At 33.0% G+C, this 20,102-nt stretch overlaps 1 protein-coding gene across 1 annotated transcript in view; it reads left to right on the forward strand.

The window, feature by feature from the left end:
* Ack-like (activated Cdc42 kinase-like) overlaps nt 1–20,102 on the forward strand; it is a 96,730-nt gene that overhangs the window by 61,441 nt on the left and 15,187 nt on the right. Inside the window, exons 9-13 of the mRNA XM_089092858.1 lie at nt 1,935–2,071; nt 5,557–5,776; nt 9,455–9,678; nt 11,605–11,823; nt 15,484–15,783. Of these exons, the coding sequence (XP_088948984.1) occupies nt 1,935–2,071; nt 5,557–5,776; nt 9,455–9,678; nt 11,605–11,823; nt 15,484–15,783 (1,100 nt within the window). The remainder of the gene's footprint in view (nt 1–1,934; nt 2,072–5,556; nt 5,777–9,454; nt 9,679–11,604; nt 11,824–15,483; nt 15,784–20,102) is intronic.

Below are 20,102 nucleotides of genomic sequence, written 5' to 3' on the forward strand. Positions count from 1 at the left end.
GTTTGATTGTATCGAAAGTCTTTGTTTTTTGTACAGTAAGAACAAAAAGAACTAATTGCAGTTGCCACATCTAAGAATTTAATTCAAAACATGTTTCAGCGTTTTCAGCCTGTTTGCGTCGAGTCATAATAGTTACAAAATTAAGTGTTGACATTGCTGAATTGAAATAATTCGGCTCCCTGGAGGACCGTGGATAATCCTACTCTTTTCTGTACTGTTTTGTGTGTCAGATAAAAAAATGAAATGGACGGTGAGATTTAAAGACAGTTGAGCTTATTAACCCTCATAGCACTGATGTCCCAACATTGGTGAAATTTGCCGTATATGAGTGTGTTTGTTCAATAAGTTCTAATTCGCGCATTAAACGAGATATTTCAGCAATTGGAGAAGGTCTCTAAAACTTCTGATTTCCGTCATTATCACATGTAAAGCAGATTCACCTGAATTTATATTTGTGTGTAATTTTATTATATTCATTTATAATTTTATTATAGTTACTCTATTATGTATTATTATTTGTTTGGTATTATTTTATTGTACATTTATTATAATAGAAGTTTATTATATTTACTATTTACTGTTTTATTAAAGAATATTATTTGTTATGGGACACAATAAAACTGTAGCTTATTATGTTTATTATTTTCTTCTCTAACCTGAATGGTATCATTATCTCTGAGTACGGGAACTCATGAAAGAGAAAACTCAGAAGGATATCCCATACCCACTAAGTGTGGATCCCCTCTTGCCCCCCTCCCTCAATCGAAGTGCTGAAATTACGCTCATGTTAAGGATATAATATAATTTATGATACTTGTTTATAATATAATATAATTTATGATTATCTCTGAAAAAAAACAAGCTTTAACCATCTAGCTTTACCCAGCAAAATCAAAATGGTAATTTATAAAAATATTCATCATATTTATTTATTTTCAAATCTGTTTTTTTTTTACTTCACATTGGTTCGAAGATAAATAATTTATTAGACCACACTGCTTTTCCATATACAGAATTTAACAATTTAAAAACGGGTTTTAAAATATTTTTTTCCACTGATATCTTTTTTTAAATATTATACCCGAATTCTTTATATTTTCAACTGTTAGGTTCGAAGATAGAAGAAGTGATTTTTTCAAAAAGACAGTTTCATCCGTGCTCCTTTTTCTTTCTTTTCTTTTTTTTATTGGTCTATGTACTGCATACCAACTTCACCTGAACCATTTTATAATCAGTGAAAATAATTTTTAAAAATGTATATTGTCATGAAAGTTCATGTTGAAGTGGAAGGGACCCACTCTCCCTAAAAAAAGAAAAAGAAATCTTGTTACATTTGCCATTCCTTATTTTTCTAATGTTTGAAAACATTTATACTCAACAGAGTTAAACTTTTTTAGTTATTAGGAAAATTCAATGAAAACCATGTCAAATTTAATTCATCTTTTTAAACTTTATATTCAGCAGAGTCAAAATTTTTAGTCCTTAGGAAAATTCAATGAATAAACCACGTCAAATTTAATTCATCTATTCAAACTTAGGTAATCAACACAGTTAAATCTTATCGTACCTAGGAAAATTCAAGGAATAAACCGTGTCAAATTATGGTAATATATTCAAACCTTATGATCAACAGAATGAAGACTTTTAAACATTATGAAAAATTCAAGGAATAAACCATGTACAGGTTTTTTACCCTGTTCAAACTTTGTAATCAACAGAGTTAAGGATGTTCATTCTCGGGGAAATTCACTGGATAAACTAAATCAAATTTAACTCATCATTTCAAACTTTATACTCAACAGAGTTAAACCTTTTAGTTCTTAGGAAAAAAAATTTCCCAAGCAAAATTAAGGTTAGATTTTTACGGGCTGTGAGAATTTAAGTGCCATAGTTTGCCATAGTTTATTTATCTATTCAGCCATTACTTGTTTTAGATGGTAAGAATGCATACTCATCAAGAAGACGCCTAAGACCAGAAATGATCAGCTGTCCTCAAGGAGATCTGAAACATACTGGCCATGTTGGTCTTGATGGAGCCTATTTTGGAGATGTATCTTTTCTTGCGGACAAGGTACGAAATTATCTAATTTTCTAATTTTTCTAATTTTAAAAAAAAATTTCTAATTTTCTAATTTTAAAAAAATTATCTAATTTTTTACTTTTGTCTTTTCTTCTTTGAAATAAGTGGTGCATTCCTGTCTTGTTCGATTAATTATAGTCTCAATCTTATTGCTCGATTTCTTGCTGCTCGGTTTAGCTGCCTTGTTATATTTCTCTTCGATTTGTTTCCTCGGATCGTGAAATTGTTACTATTTTTAACAGCAGCAGCTGTTTTAGAAGCAGTTTTTGCTGTTTTTGAACAGTTGTCTTCAGTAATTGTAGCAACAGTTGCTGTTTTTGAACAGTAGTCTATTGCAACAGTTGCTGTTTTTTGAACAGTAGCCTAGTCTGTAGCAACAGTAGCAACAGTTGCTGTTATTGAACAGTAGCCTCTAGCAATCGTAAAGGTAGTGCCTATTCTATTTTGAAAAAGTGTTAAATGGGGAATCGATCGGATTTACTCTTAGGTTACTATATGTTTTTATCATAATATGCTATAAATCATGAATATTGTGTTATAAATTATATTTTAACATTCATATGTGCGAATTTTTAGCATTTCGTTTGGGGTGGGGGAGTGTGAGATACCCTCCAGGGGTAAGATGGGTTTCTACCCTCCCCCCCCCCTTGGAAAATTTTGTGAAAATACAAGCCTTAACTCATTTTTAAGCTCTCTAAAATCTTATTTGGGAAATTATTTCATAATGCGACAAGCTTATTGCTTTCTCCTGTGTCGAATAAAATAATGGATAAATAAATAAATAATAATGGATACCAAACTGTAAATATTAGAGGTGGTGTGGTTCGCCTTAAGTCTTTAATAGTATATTTTTCTTCTAGCGGTAACAAAGAAAAGTTAGTATTTAGCAAAGACGTTTCTCGGTTAGTTTCAATAATATTACACTATAGTGTTTATGTAATATATTTATATTACATGATAAACAATGCACACAAACACATCAAACAAGCATAAAATTTATTTGACAATCCTGCTTCCGCACCCGTCCGGTGGTGGAGACTCACCGGCAGATTCTCTGCGCCCCGACATGCATGGTGCGTATTTATTTGCTTATACCCTGTCACCTTACCCTATCAAACTTGAAATAAAGCTAGTACTATCTTAAAATGTACCACTTAACCTAGTCCAATCTTCATTTTGACAAAATAAATGAACCTCGCAACAAATAGACCAGTTTCTCGCCAATTATCGTTTTTAGGTTTATTTGATAAATTAGAATGTTTTCCAAATTATTGGGAGAGGGCAACTACCCCCCTTGCCCCCTCCAATAAATGACACCTATGACCCTTGATTATATTATAAAGAAATATTGCATCAGTGCTACTGAAATTTCTATTATACAGCGCATAAACTGAGATTTACCTTCCTGTTTTTGTGTTTTAGGCTGATTTTGCTACTCGGAAACAAATTCAGCTGTATAGCCCTATAGATGCTAATGCTAGATTATAATATTCACTCGTGTTTCTTCTAGTTTTCATTATTTTATATAAAGGGATGGTATAACTAGCTGAATCGCGTACTTGATTTTGTACGTATTCACTAGTCAGGTTACGTGTCCACTAAAAAATGTCAAACCTTGATACGAATAGGTAAACCCCCCCCCCCCCTCCCCGAAAAAAATGAGAGCGTACTTAGAAATAATGTCTGATGTTTTGACGAGTAGAAAGTAGAAAAGCCTTTGCATTGGCTTTGGATCATAATAACAAGACAATTTTTATTATTTTTATGAATTTTATATTTATATAATATTTATATTTTTATTTTTTTATTTATTTATTTTTATTTTTATATTTAGGGGACAAAACTTCACATAAATAAAATTTATTTAAGTTTAAAGTAAAGAAATAAAATTTATGTAACAGTTGTAGAAGAATGCATTTCCAACCAGAAAACACCCCTCTGAACGAGAAGAGTTCATATAAAAATACGCATTTATTATTTTAATATTGTTTATATTATTATTATTTTATTTATTTTAAACTGTTTGAAAATTATTTTTTTAACAGGTGATGAATATAAAAAAAACTTTCCATGGGAGGATGAAGGGATTCTCCGCCAAAGATCTGTTCGAAGGCCTTACTCGGAAAATGTGTGATCTAAAACTTTACTTTCTGTGTCTATCAACCTCCTTCTCAAGAAAAAATCGTCATTTAAGGGAAGAATCGTCGTCTGAAGGAAAAATGCCAAAGATCGTTCTTTTCGGCCATATAGGGCAAAACGAAAAGCAGGTCATCCCCAAATAGGGTGGGAAGTGGTCGTAAGAAAAGATTTTTAGGAAATCGGAACTTCTTGGGAGGGTGTAAAGATGGAAGCTTTGAATAGATTGGGATGGAGGAGGAGCGTAAGCAGCTGTGCTGACCTCTGATTGCTCGGTGCTGCAGTGATTTGGTACTTCTCAAGGAAAAATCCTCTCATACAGCCCCCACCCATGTAGGGGTAAGACCTGCGTGCACCTCTCACATGATTTACTGCATGGTGTTAAATCTTGTAAATTCTCTTATATTTTTGACCAACGTAATTCTTACTTTCAGTTATATTTCTCTTGGTTACATTCCAAGTACCAAGGACAGTGAAGATGAAATCTGAATGCTTTTTTGGTTGAATGGGAGCTTAAGCGACCATCTATGTCTTAAAAAATTAGAAAAAAATAGGAATTCAATTCTTTTGGAAAAGGTCTCAGTATGCTGTTATCGAGTTTTTGGTAGTGATGCCAAATTAAAAAGAAAAAAAACTGTGGTTGGTAAATCGGCAGAAATTAAACTAATTCTTATAACACCAAAAAGTTCGAGAAGCTGTGGCTTTGCTTTGATGGTGTAGCTGTCTTAGGGAGCCAATAGGTTTTTAATGTTTGAATTTTTACGGACGAAAAACGTTGTCAAACTTGAACTATTTTTTCCGCGACTCAACGTGGTAGCACTGACAAAAATATGATAATGTCCTAAAAACTTCTTATTTTAAAACAGCCAAAAGAAGAAACTTAGACAATTATGGTTTTGATGGATAAGTAGATCTAAGATAGGTCAGATGGCAAAAAAATGTTTTATTTTGATGTCATTTCAACTTAGAGATTATTTTATTTATTTGTAAATTTGTATTGTGCAGTGGCGTAATTTCGTTAAAATCCTGGGGGGGGGGGGGGGGTTGGAGCCAATTTTCCCCAATAAAGAGAAAATGACAGTGAAAAATGAAAAATAAGTCATTTAGTACCATAAAGGCAAATATATATTAAAGAAAACTGACTTGTTTCTCGGGATGTTTGAATTATGCAGGGGGCAAAAAAATGTTTTATTTTGATGTCATTTCAACTTTAAGATTATTTTATTTATTTATACATTTTTATGATGTGGTATATTTATGTATGTGATTTGCTATATAATATCAGCCAATATCTGCTGATTAACATTGATCGTTGTTTAGAATTTTCGTTCTTTGTTTAGTACAATCAATTACCAAAGCAAGTTGTCACTCCTTACAAGCCTCAAGATGATGATCCATCGTTATCGCCATCTATAAGTTTAAAAACATCAACATTACCTCGTGAAGGAAAAACGTCGACATTGCCCCGCGAAGCAAAGACGCAGCCATCATCAAAAATCTCCGAAAAGGCGCCATTGCTTGCGAAATTAGTGGAAGGGGGCAAAATTGGACCAGCAGCTGGTATTTATTTTTAGTTTTTATTTTTGGGTGCGGCGTTTCAAACTCAAAACTTGCTTAGTTGTAATTTGAAATTTACGAATTTCGTAAATTTTCTGAAAATTTACGAAAGCATACGACACCAAACAAGATGCAGCTTTCCTTTGGATGTATAGTTGTCTTTGGCAATAAAAGATTATTAATGTTTGATTTTTTAGCAAAGTATTGTTAAATTTAACTAATTACTATTGCTGATGTATTTCCGTGGTTTAACGTGGCAACACTGAGGAAAATACGATACTCCCCCTAATAGCCTCATAATTTTAAAATAAGAAATTTCTTAGGAAACCATGGTTGTCAAGTATGAATGGAACCAAGATGATCTCAGAAAAAAAAATTTCATTTCGATGTCTTTGGTGTGGATTAAATAAAAAAAAAAAAAAAAGTTTTTTCAACAGAGCATAAGGAGCAACATTAAAAATTTAAACCGACCAGAAATTATTGCGTATATGAGGGGGTTCTCCCCTTAGTCAATACCTCGCTCTTTATGCTAAAGTTTTTTTTACTACTTTCAAAAGAGCTATCTATTCTAACTAAACAGCTTTTGTGATTCAGGGGTTTGCAGAGGCTGAATTTACATTTTAATTTTATTTTATTTTTTGAATTCTTGTTATTGCAAAAGAAAAAAAAATCAATTATTTACGCATAATTCTGCAGAAAAATAATTTCTGAGACCATATTGGCTAAGCGTGAAGAAGGAGAAAAAGGGGGCGAAGGAGAACGAAGAAAAATGTAAAAAAAAAAATAAAAAAAAATGCTAATATTTTTGTCAAAACCTCTGCTCAAGGTCAACTATACAAATTAGCCATTCAAGCTCTTTTAATTCGTAAATGATTTTTTGAAGATTAGCTACTAATTGATAAGTAAGTGCGAATCTAACTTAGGATCGCTCAGATTATTGTGCAGTTTCTGGAAAACTAACTTTATTTTCTAAATAATTTGATCAAATTATAATTTGACGATTCGAAATATTATAAGTGAGAATTTTCTCTTCAGTCTTTATATCTTTCCAGTTTATATAAACACTCCAGTCTTTATATGTATTATAACACCCTTCCCTGAGTGCACAGATGAGAATAAATATAGATAAAAGTCCATAGGACAATCAAGGCCGTATCCAGGGGGGTTAGGGGGTTTGATACCCTTCCCCTGAAATGTTTGTCCGACTCGTAAAAATGTAACAAAAATGAATATATAAACAATTTTTTTTGCGTTTTCCTAGTTTTTCTGTGTCCCCCCCCCCCCTCCCGAAAAAATATTGAATACAGCCCTGAGGACAATATAAATAGACAAACCTTAAGAAACAAAAATAAAATAGAATGTATCATTTCTTTAGTAACGGCGAATAGGCAACTGAAGACAGTTGAGCCGAGGTATCGATTGAAATATCTGCATTTTTTGCTTTTCTCTTTTAGTTCTCTCTTTTGTATTTGCTAGATCTTTTCCAGAGAAATTGCCTACGGATTGTTTTGGGTACCACACTGACTAACCGCCTCTCAAACAGCAGGTTGCACGAAAAGCGTGGTTCAATCCCGCTTTCTAGAGTTATAATGAGAGAAAGGTTGAGTTGGCTAGGGCACGATCTGTGGATGAACGATGACAGATTGTCAGAGATTGTCCTTTTCGGCCAACCGTCTAAGGCTAAACGAAAATCAGGTCGTCCCCGGTTCGGGTTGGAGGATGTTGTAAAGAAAGATTTAACGGAAATGGGCATTTTCTGGGACAGCGTAAAGAGTGAGGCTTCGAATAGATTCAGATCGAGGAGAAGCTTGCGTGGCTGTGTTGACCTCAAGCGGCTTGGTGCTGCAGTGAGTTGTTAGTAGTAGTAGTAGTAGTAGTAATTTTATTTATTGTTTTCTAAAACTGAAAAATGTAAATATTAGAGAATATTCGTGTTCTTGTGGTAAATTATGTTTCTATGTTTTATTTAAGCAACAAAAATTGCGAACTTGGTACTAATCTGTTAAAATTTGTATTCTTGCTAAAAGTCAAAGTTTTTGTATCCAGCCTAATATTTTGTTAAACTGAGCATTTTTAAAAAAGACAGGTACGCGTGATCATAAAATGGTTAGAGGTTAGGCTATAATGCAGACCATATTCTAGTTTTTTAAATGTACAGATATTGGGAGGTATGGGGCCATTCCGTACCAAAAGTTAGTAAATTTAGGTACCACACTTCAACATATGGTAAGAAATTGCCTAAAACTTCCTTCCTCCAACTTAAAGCGAATAATCAAATCGAGGTAAGAAATTGTCACGAAGACCAAAATAGAATCTTAATATGAACTGAAATTGAGTAGACTATGAGCTCACTATTAAAATGAACTCAAGACATGTAAACACTAAACAAGTTTGTATTAGCCTCTTTCGCGAGCCAGAGGGACGCAGACCAATCAGGAAAAGTACGGAACTTTTAATATCACGATTTGGTATCGTGAATTTATCAATGCAAAGCCGAGGTATTTTTAGATTCAAAGCCTTAAAAATTCATTACCTTTAAAGTGCGGCTGAAAGCAATTTGTATACCGGAGAAAAGGGACATTTTAAGAAGGACAATTTAAAAAAAGTAAATTATATTTTGTTAAGGCTTTTGTTTTTAAATTTGATTTTACTGGGTATTAATAGATGGCATCCATGATTGTTATTGTTTTCGGAGATGAATTGAAAACAATAGACGACAAGTATAAAATGAATTACATACACTGCTATTCAACAGCACAAATTGATTCTTTTGGCTCTTTAATCTTTCCTATGTGAAGCAAAATTTTAAAAAGTAAATAATATTTAGTTCAGGTTTTTTGTTTTTAAATTTTATTTTACTGGGTATTACTAGATGGCATCCATGATTGTTGTCGTTTTCAGAAATGAACTTGAGTTTCATCTCTTAGTCAGTTTCTCATATTCTAAACTTCGTCTTCTAAGTATGTCACAAAATAGCCTAGTAGTCTGAGTTCTTGTGGACAAGCAGGGTATTCTACGAAACTGCTTTTCCCAATTATTGATTAAATCTAGCCCTTCGGCTAACCACCAGTTTGGAGAACGATATCTAAGCATATTAAGTGCGCTCTTAAGGGGGTCACGTTGTAATTCAATTTTAGCTTCGAATATTCTGTACACTTGAATTTCCGTGAAGGTGAAAAATACAATGTCACATGATTTAATACTGTAAAATCTCACTAAGATCATGTTTGCCATGATTCTGATTTCTGATTGATGATCAATCAGATGATCTGATTGATGATTCTGATCATGATTAGTCAGTATAATTAGCCAAAGACTTGTTGTTGTATCTTCCTCGATTTGTGGCAATTTAATAATAACTGAACGCAATTGTATTTGTCAAGGTTAGAAAAAAAAGCAAATGAATTTTATCGCTATTCATTATTTTGAATTAAACATTAATTTAGATAAATAGGGCCCAAAAATCAAGCTTGTGGTATAAATACTACGAATAAGATAGTGTAGCAGGCCCACATGACTATAATAACCAGTGAACGTCTAGAAACAGTGCATATGTTGCTGTCAAATCCATTTAGCGTTATGGAATACATCCTAAATGTTAAAATAAATTCTAAACTACTCATTAAGCCGCTTTAGTGATTGAAATTAAGAATTTGTGCTAAGCTATTATCAACGTTCCAGATCAAAATTGGTCGGATTCAGCAAGTGAACCTAGCAGCTCAGCCCCACCAACGCCAGGCTTCTTAGCGCCGCCAACAGCCTCTTTACTGCCAAAGAAAACCAAAGAAAAACCAGCTGTTGCACCAATGAGTCTTCCAAGTGTGAAATATGTTGCACAGCAATTAGGTCATGAATATCACGAGATATCTGATGAAGAGCCCTCGACAGATAGTCCATTATTTGATGTAAGTTCTACGTTCCAGTTTATTCCGCTGCAGTTGATAGCATTTTGTTTTTGAATTGTTTATCATTATTAGATTGTATTATGTTTATTGCCTAGACTATGATTAAATGAAGTTGGAGAGATGATGCTGGGCAACGAGAAGATCGATTAACTGGATAGCTTTTCTTATCTGGGTAGTATTTGTAGAGATGGTTGATGCAATGAAGATGCTAAGAGTACAATAACCAAGGCCCAGGGTGCTTTATTTAGAGTTGCAAAACGTCTGAAAAAATAGGAAGGTAAGTCTGCTAGAATAGTGGAGCCTACGAATAGGAAGGTAAGTCTGCTAGAATAGTGGAACCTACGAATAGGAAGGTAAGTCTGCTAGAATAGTGGAACCTACGTTGATGTCAAGTATAGCTATGAATCCTGGACACTTTGAAGGATAGAGAAGAATTTGTTTGATCTTTTCCGAAGAAAGATTCTACGGGTAATTCTGGTTACCCGTTCGACATTTCAAACAGTAGGCTGTACTAAAAATGTGGTTCTGTCCCACTTTCTAGGGCTATAATGAGAGAAAGGCTGAGATGGCTAGGACATGTTTTGTTGATGAAGGATGACCAATTTCCAAAGATCTTTTGTTTTCGGCCATTCACCTAGGGCAAAATGAAAGCAGGTGGTCCCTGAATGGGGTGCGGGGATGTCGCAAGGAAAGATTAAAGTGAAACTTGGAGGGAGGATATAAGGAGGGAGGCTTTTAATATATTAGGATGGAGGAGGAGCGTGCGTAGTTGTGTTGGATTCAGGTGGCTTGATGCTGCAGTGAGTTATTATATTTATGTATTATATTTTTTAAATATATTATGTTTATTATATGTGTCATTTACTGAGTATTTATTATATGTTATAATTATGTTTACTATGCGTATATGTATATTATATTATAATTGTTTATTATGTACATATTGTTGATTATGTTTATTATATTATTTGCTAATTTATTACTATTATATGCCATTCTTTGTTTATCCTTGCCATAACCAATTGTGCCATTATTATTGTAGCCATTATTAATCGTTCCAGCGGTGGAAGAATCCCTCATAATTAAGTCTTTTAAGATAAGTCTTCCAAATAACTTGCCTCACAAGTATAAACTGCTCACTTATTTGGTTTGAAGTAGGACATTATCCATAATTACGTAACGTTATTTTTACCCCTTCTCCCACGGAATTTTTGTCTAACTCGTAAAAACGTAACAAAAATGTATATAAACGAACTTTTGATGCGTTTTTTAAAAAAAAATTTGTATCCACCCCACCCCCGAAAAATCCTGGCTGCGGCCCCGACAACGGCGATTACTAGACTTACTTAGTTAATCTACTAAATATTTGTTTTTTCTTGCTAGGGGTTATGTTTTTTATATTGTTGCCTTGTAGCATAATTATTCGAATCATCAGAAGTATGTAGAGTAGATGTAGAGTTTAGCTTGGCATGTCGCTTTGCACACAGGGAAGGGCATGGAAGAAGTGCTCTTCTCAGAATATACTTCAATATATTTATATTTTCAACATTTATATTTCTCAATATTTTATATTTTTCAGTATTTTATAGAATAGTTTTTGAAACATTCTGACAACAATATGCAAAATGCAAGAAGAAATTCACATTTCTGAACGCCCCCCCCCCCTTCCCCCTCTCACACACAATTTTTTTGGGGGGTTATATACGGAAACACTAAAGTTATCAATGCTTTTTTTAGTGAAATGCACTATAAAATATTAGGTTTACTGTGTTTACATATACAAACATTCAGCATTTTCAGGTTTTGAGACAGGAGTCGGTACATTGTCTTCACAAATAGTATTGATGGATATTATTTCTACATAAAAAGAATTAAATATAAATATGCTATGTGTCTTATTGCAATAAAGAAAAGACATTTTTACAGAAAGAATTCGACCTTGGACCAAGTCTTATGGACGAGATCTTCAACAGTCTTGGCAGCGTTCCAGCAAACCGATCAAGTGTAAATCCCCAGCCAGTATCTACCCATCAGCCACAAGGGCCGAACATGTGGGAACATTCTGAAATGACACCGTCTAATCAACACAAAGCCTCATCTGTTCTTAACTCACTGAAGGATACATTGAAGAAGAAGCATGCTACTGTAAGAGAGATTTTTGTGTTTTAGTGTAGTTTTGTGTAGATTTAACGTTGTTTGATATAGTTTGTTATTTTTATTGTATGTTTTAGTTTAGTTGTGTATGTTTTAGTATTGTATGTTTCTTTTTTGCGTAGCTATCATGGTTATGGCAAAGACTGAAACCTAGTAAAGAGTGAACCGTGGTCTGTATTAGCGGAAATATGGAAATCGTGTTAAAAAAAATATCTAGTGACAAATAATTCCCCTTGTAACAGTATTTTGAAAATGATCATTTGTGTTCAGGTTCAACTCAACAATAGTCTGTAATTTGGAAGAGAAAATTCTCGTGAATTTAGAAAAAGAGCATGTAACCTCCCAGAAATGATATCCATTTGAAATAAAAATACAACACTAAAATGGAAATTTTTGGAAACCATTTTACTGGAGGTTCGCAGTACCCCACCTTGAACAACAAGGGAAATCACATTTTGCTTAGATAACTCTAGTGCCATATCGAGTTTGTAATAGTTTCTAAGCCTCAAAAGCTTGAGGGGACACTTGCCCCGGCCGCAGAAATTTTAGGGGCCCAGAATTTAAAATAAATAATCTTACGGTTATAATCATTCAGTAATTTTAGAAATTTTATTTTTATTAAAATAAAGTAAAGGTCGCAATTAATCACTGAAAATGATATATCAATTAATAATTAACTAATACAATAAACGAAAAATAATTAAATAGTAACTAAAATAACTAAAATTATTTTAGTTTTATTAACTAAAATAATTAATAAAAGTTAAATAATTTTTTTTGATTAAAAATTTTTTATTAAATTTTTTAATTAAAAAATTCATTCTGGCTCGTACCGAGCCAGTGGATCATGGAATATTGGCATAGAGCCAATACAAAATATTGGCTCATTTAAACGAAAATGAAAATATCTAGGCACCTTCCTCTTCATTTCTTAACTCATTGAAGTATACACTGAAATAGAAGCATGCTACAAAACTCCCATAGCAGCCCCAAAACTCCAGATTTTTCTTTACATTAATTAAGTTATATCCTATATTGCATATAGGAAAAATATAGAGCATCTTTATATAACACGAAGAAAAATTCTAAATGTACAAAAAAAAAACCAGCAATTTATGGAGATGATTTCTAAAAATTGAAGTTTCTGAGTCACAGGACCAGGGCCTGCGTATGTAGTGATTGTGCAATCTGTCTCTAACATACCTGTTCTTAGAGTTGTAGTTTAAAACTGCCGAAATCTTTAGTAGAAACTTGTTTCAAGTGCAAATCTGTAAAGACTAGACTTCGTTGTTCATTTCCCCTAAATTTATTCATATATTTATCTTGTTTATTTGGCATTTCGTCTACCAAAACACCGTTACGCTTGGGTGCGCTACTTAGGACGTGTGCCTGACGTTGTCTTACAAAGTTCTAATTAGAAAATATATATTGATGACCCGGCACTGAAGCATGTTACTTTAGTACTCTTTTCTTTATGCTTGACGTTGTAGCTATCATCGGTGCGGTAGCAGCTGCATCTTAGTAAAGAGCAAAATATGGCCTATATTAGCCGACGAGAAACGGGTCTGATGGCAAATTGTTCCCATGCTACGCAACTTCGAAAATATCAAGTTGCTACGCAAGGTTGGAAATAGTGAGGTTCATTCGGAATCAATTGAGCAGTAATTCGTAATTATTAGAAATTTTTTTGGAATTTCGAAAAAGAGCCTGAACCCCCTCCCCCCCAAAAAAAAATGACGTCCTGTTAAAATAAGAAGTTAATCCTTCAAAGTGTCGTTTTCGAACTGACTGTTTACAGTCCCACCTTGAGCAACAAGAGAAATCGCATTTGTGCTTGGATAGCATTAATAGATATGGTAAATTATCTTATTTAAGTACCATTAAATAAGATTATTCTTTTTTTATCTGGGTGTATCGGATATAGTGTCCACGTTTCGCATTGTCAATATATAACGACAGCTTCAAGCGATGGTGTTCCAAGTCACGATTAGGCAGAGTTGTCCTGTTTTGAAGGAAAATTTCGACAGAGGTTCCAAAATTGCACTGTCGAATCATCGGTGCATTTATCCTAGCACTATTACTATTAATACTGTTACTGCTACTGTTACTGTCAATGCTACCCTTACAATTACTGTAACTGAATGCTAAGGGAATTAAGGTGAAACTTTTAGTGATTGAATTTGTCAAACAGTCAGAAGTTTGTGTCAAAAGATTTTCTTTTGAACATAAAAATTGCTTTCCCAAGTGAATCGTTGCTCAGTGACATTTTTAACAAAATTGTGCCTTTTATTTGAAATTTCGTTTAACGAGTTATTTTTAACACAATTATTTCTGCACAAACAGTGAAGCCTGTATAAAACCTAACAATTGAACTTATCAGTAGAGGTAATTTCACTAACAATTAAGGACAGAAGTTTTTGAAACATTGTCGACAAAGGCTTTAATTAGTTTTATTAGAATATCAAGTGGACAATTGCTGCAATTTTTATGCTCTTAAATTTTTATTTCCACGTCCAAGGAAGATCAGCAGGTTTTACCTTTAACATTTAAATTTCTTTGGCACTGTAGACTACTTGGCACTGACCGCTGTCCAAAATCAGAACATATTCCTGCAATTGTAGGATTATGGCCTCCAACAAGCTGCATGGGTTCGGCATTGAATTTGCCTGACTTGGGGAAGTTGGTTGACCCCCCCTCCAAAAAAAAGAAGTAAAAATGAAGCATAGCGTACTACTTTTAAATTATAATTTTCGCAATATAGGCCAAAGTAAAACATCTGAATTTGATTCCCTGTTATAGAACAGGAAGGAGTGTAAGCTAATCTTAAATGAATAAAATAAAAATCTAAAATTAAAGGGACATTCGTGCGTTACTGTTTCCTATTTGAAAACTATTTGCTGTGCTTTAAACGGGTTATGAGTTCAATTATAGTTATTTTTTATGTTATTTGTATGCAGGGAATGATGATCTTGTGGCCATCTGAAGGGAGCAGTTCCCATAGACCCAAAGATTCAGTAGGTGTATTCTACTTTGAGATATTGCTAGGTAAAGGAATTGTGGCATACTGGTCACATTGGCGTATCTGGTACTGTGAATTACTCTGTTTAAAAAAAAATTCGTGAATGCTATTAGTAGGATTAAGACCATTTTGAATGCTGAGAGTAAAGTAACCTAAAATCTAACGTTTTTTTTTGTAACTTTAAGGGATGGGCTGTGAAATCAATCGGTTAACTAAAAAATGTTAGCGGAGGGAAGTATTTTGGGTTTGCTTCGATTTTTTTTCAACAGCCCCCTCAATTTTTATCTTTGAGACGGAAACCAGCCAAAAACGAAAAGATTGTAAATATTTATTAAAATTGATGTCCTACCACCTAATAGACGCCAAAAACGGTCTGATACCAGAGATGTTGCAACTGAAGTATACAAAGAGCCGAGAGTAAGGAAAGTAAGGGATGAACCATTGCTATCCTTAAGTTGGTATTTATTGATGCTTTTGATGGTTCTTTAGGAGTGTAAGTAGTTCTTCTTAATTATGTTATTTATTTATTTTATTTATGTTGTTTATTATGTTATTTATTTATTTTATTTATATTATTTATGTTGATTATTTATTTAAAAAAGCTTTCTTTTGTAGTCTTAAATTTCACTTAGGTCAAACCTATATCAGCGTCTGATGAGAAAGCATTAGAGCAAGCCATCGCCATGGCCAACGAACTTGCTAGCAAATCCATGGTAGACTTAGATAAAACTTCCCATTATACGATGGGTACGCTTGACTCCAAGCTAAGCAGTAGTAGTGACGATTACCTCTCCAGAGAATCTGATTCGTTACATTCTCCCACGTCACCGAGCAGAAGGAAGTTCTCATTTAAGTTTTCTGGAGGAAAAGGTAGCCCTAAGTCAGATCGCAGACATTTTGCACAGGAAGCTGCCTCTATTCCTGATATTCAGGTATATGTTCCTTTATGATTTTTTCTTCTTTTAGTATATTTTTCTTTTTCCTTCTTTTATTGTCTTTTACCTTTCCTGTTTAGTACGTGTCATTGCGATTTTGGTGCTATACTAAAAAGTTGTAGATCAAAAATCGGGAAGGCATGTCTGGAAATAAAATTCAAATAAATCGGGTCCATTCGAGGGGGGTTCGAAAAATCAAGAAATTTGTGCAAGAAGGTAATGGCCTGGTATTTGAAAGGGATTGTATTTGCAAAATTTGAGCTTAGATTTTTGTAGAGCTGTAGAATTAGTGAAAAATTGTCCGGGAAAGCTCCATAATGAAATCTTCTGCCATCACGACAACGCCATAGCGCATCTTTCAAGTGTCACAAAAGGAGTTTTGGGAGAATTTTGGTTGGAACTGCTTTCTTATCTCTCTTATAGCTGACTTGACCTTTCTATTTCCGAAATTCGAAGAGCAGTTGAAAGGTGTCCATTTTTACAGCACAGATGAAACAAATGACATAGTGAAAACATAGTTAATAAATGGGCCTCCAGAATTCTTCAAAATGGTCTAAAAGGGTGCAAGCGTGGCTTGGAGACGTTCTTTGACGTTGACGGAGTTTATATGAAAAAGTAGATCATTGCAATGGAGAGATTAATATAGAATTACAAAATTCGGTGTATTTTGTATACCTCTCGTATAGTGAGAAAGTATATGCAGTTGAAGTTGTTGAAGTTGAAGAAAGGTGAAAGTTATCTTCAGAAAGGATCAGCAGGGCAGGATCAAAGTATGGTTTTCGGTAGTTTCAGATTTGTTTTCAATCCAAAATTGAAGTTGTTGAAGGAAGTTGTTTGTTGGTGAAAGTTGTTTTCTGGAAAGATCAGCAGGGCTATATCGAGAGCCAGATCATGGGGATCAAAGCATGGTTGAACTTATATTGCTTCTTATAATCCCTTCGAGAACATCTTAGCAAATTGCTCTTTGGCAATCAAATACGACCTTTGGGCGTGACAGCGACAATATTGTAATATGTGAAGTATCGTTCACATCCTTATTAAAGAAGAAATGTACCTGCTAAAAATATCAACAACTTATTCAATCTCTCCTGTAAAATTTTGAAAATGAGTTGGTGACAATGAGAGCTTTAGAACCATGTTAACCGTACAGATCCGTAGTAGTCAGCGATTTTTCAAGTATGTTCACAGGGAACATAAAACTTGCTGATTGTTACGGATCTGTACTGCAAAACATGGTGCTATATGTACTCTAAAACTCATTTTCAGGATTTTACAGGAGAGAAGGAGAGGAAGTAAAGGAATAAAAAGAAAAAAGGGAGAAAAACAAGATAGTAAAAGCAGTTGCTGGCTGCTGTATTTCGAAAAAATAGTGCTTCATTAATTAAAAAACATATTTTCAAAAATAAGTCTATTTGGAGGTGAGTAATTATTGTGGTTGTAGCATCAGATGCAACTTAATAAAGATGAAGTCTAGCTCATATTCACTGAAAATATATTTTCAAAAATAAGTCTATTTGGAGGTGAGTAATTATTGTGGTTGTAGCATCAGATGCAACTTAATAAAGATGAAGTCTAGCTCATTTTCACTGAAAATATATTTTCAAAAATAAGTCTATTTGGAGGTGAGTAATTATTGTGGTTGTAGCATCAGATGCAACTTAATAAAGATGAAGTCTAGCTCATATTCACTGAAAATATATTTTCAAAAATAAGTCTATTTGGAGGTGAGTAATTATTGTGGTTGTAGCATCAGATGCAACTTAATAAAGATGAAGTCTAGCTCATATTCACTGAAAATATATTTTCAAAAATAAGTCTATTTGGAGGTGAGTAATTATTGTGGTTGTAGCATCAGATGCAACTTAATAAAGATGAACTCTAGCTCATATTCACTGAAAATATATTTTCAAAAATAAGTCTATTTGGAGGTGAGTAATTATTGTGGTTGTAGCATCAGATGCAACTTAATAAAGATGAAGTCTAGCTCATATTCACTGAAAATATATTTTCAAAAATAAGTCTATTTGGAGGTGAGTAATTATTGTGGTTGTAGCATCAGATGCAACTTAATAAAGATGAAGTCTAGCTCATATTCACTGAAAATATATTTTCAAAAATAAGTCTATTTGGAGGTGAGTAATTATTGTGGTTGTAGCATCAGATGCAACTTAATAAAGATGAAGTCTAGCTCATATTCACTGAAAATATATTTTCAAAAATAAGTCTATTTGGAGGTGAGTAATTATTGTGGTTGTAGAATCAGATGCAACTTAATAAAGATGAAGTCTAGCTCATATTCACTGAAAATATATTTTCAAAAATAAGTCTATTTGGAGGTGAGTAATTATTGTGGTTGTAGCATCAGATGCAACTTAATAAAGATGAAGTCTAGCTCATATTCACTGAAAATATATTTTCAAAAATAAGTCTATTTGGAGGTGAGTAATTATTGTGGTTGTAGAATCAGATGCAACTTAATAAAGATGAAGTCTAGCTCATATTCACTGAAAATTTTTAAAACGGATTTTGAAAAAAAAGCCCGTCAGGTGAGGAAAAATTGCCATTTGAAGCTGATTCGAGAATAGTAACTGTTACTTCTGCTAATCTTAATAGTAAACGCATGTTGCAAAAACAAATTTACGGGATTTTTCGAAAAATAGTCTAAAACCCTTTGAAAATGGTGTCGAATTGAAATAAAATCTGCACTATCGATATCAGCATATCTGAAAACTCCATATAGGTGAATCAGAGTCCCGCGCCTTGAGTAAAGAGGAAATTCACTTTCGCGTGGGAAGCAGTGATGTATCCCTTTATTTTTTCCTCTCTCCCCTCCCCCCAGGGGTGATTGTTTAAAATTTAAGTAACAACCAGCAAGTTTTGTGTTTCTTGTGAAACAGGCGGTTTTGTGACAAGCCTACGATTGTAAATTGCATCAAAGAATAAGATATCATTGTCAGAAATAAATTTTATTTATTCTCAGGAAGAGTGATCTAAACTGACTTAAAAAAGCAGAAAATTTTTCTATTTGTGTTTTTCTGAAAATCATCGTTAATGGATGTTTCAATAAAAAAAATGCAAAGCAGACTAAAAGATACAATTCTGTAGGTGAGTAAAGCTGAATCTCAGCTATCCAGCAATAGTAAGCTGTCGTCTTACGTTGAAACATTAAAACTGGTGAAGTGTGTAGAATAACGTACCGAAAACTTGCACGGAGAATATAAACCATAAAAATAATATTAAATTCTAAATAGTACTATTATTGTTATATTAAATAATACTAATATAATATTATTAACATTAGCAAATTATATAATATTAACAAAATAATATTAAAAATCTAGAATTGGCTTCTTTACTTACAAAAACATGTTTATCACATCAACACTAAATTTACCATCAAGTAAAAATTTATTAGTGAAATTAATAATTGTGATGAAAGACTTTAACTAGGTATATTTGAAAACTATAGTTTTGCAGAACATAAACACTGTTGTGGTGTAAAATCTTACAAATGAAGATCAAAATCGGACTAGGTTCTAGTGTTTACAAGTTACTAGGTTACTAGTCACAAGTACTACGAGTTACTAGTTACTAGGTTACAAGAGTTTCTGTTTAGTGTTTGGTAAATCTAATCTATGCTTCGGATTCTAATCTATAGATTTTAATCTATGGATTTTCTATTCCTTAAGTCATACCTAGGAACTACTAAGATAGAATTCTTTTAAATTAAAAATTAAATAAAATTTCAAATAAAATATTAATTTAAGAAAATGGTGTACTCGTCTTGTTGAATATATTCAATGCCGTCAATTTTACTAACTTATTCTGGAAGAAGAAAGGAAATTGCTAGAAAATTTTTCTTTTTATGCATTTTATATTTTGCCATGGATACTCAAAATTTGGGAAAATTTTAAACTAGTTGTAAAAAGTTGAACAAAAAAAAAATTTAAAGCCGTCAAAAGCTATCTAATGCTGATGTTCTAGTTCAGATTTGTTAGTTTATTAATATGTATCTCCATGATAATGGAGATGAAAATAGGAATAGTTTCTATAGAAGAGTTTTGTTTAGGAATTAATAAATCTAATCTATTCTCTGCGCTTAAAATCACCTCAGGAGCGACTAAGATTTCCTTTTCATTAAAAAATAAATTTCAGTTTTATTGAATAAAGATTCAAATTAAATTATAGTAAAAAAGTTATCATCTCTGGTTGAATTTATTTTACTGCCTTCGAATTCACTAGCTTAAGTTGCGAGAGTAAACACAACTTTTTTTTTTTTTTTTTTTTTACTTTTTATATTTAGCCTTTATATTTAA

The sequence above is a fragment of the Artemia sp. Qi Xiang Cuo genome, chromosome 8 (genome assembly GCF_049724085.1).
Source record: "Artemia sp. Qi Xiang Cuo chromosome 8, ASM4972408v1, whole genome shotgun sequence".
In the NCBI taxonomy this organism is placed as follows: domain Eukaryota; kingdom Metazoa; phylum Arthropoda; class Branchiopoda; order Anostraca; family Artemiidae; genus Artemia; species Artemia sp. Qi Xiang Cuo.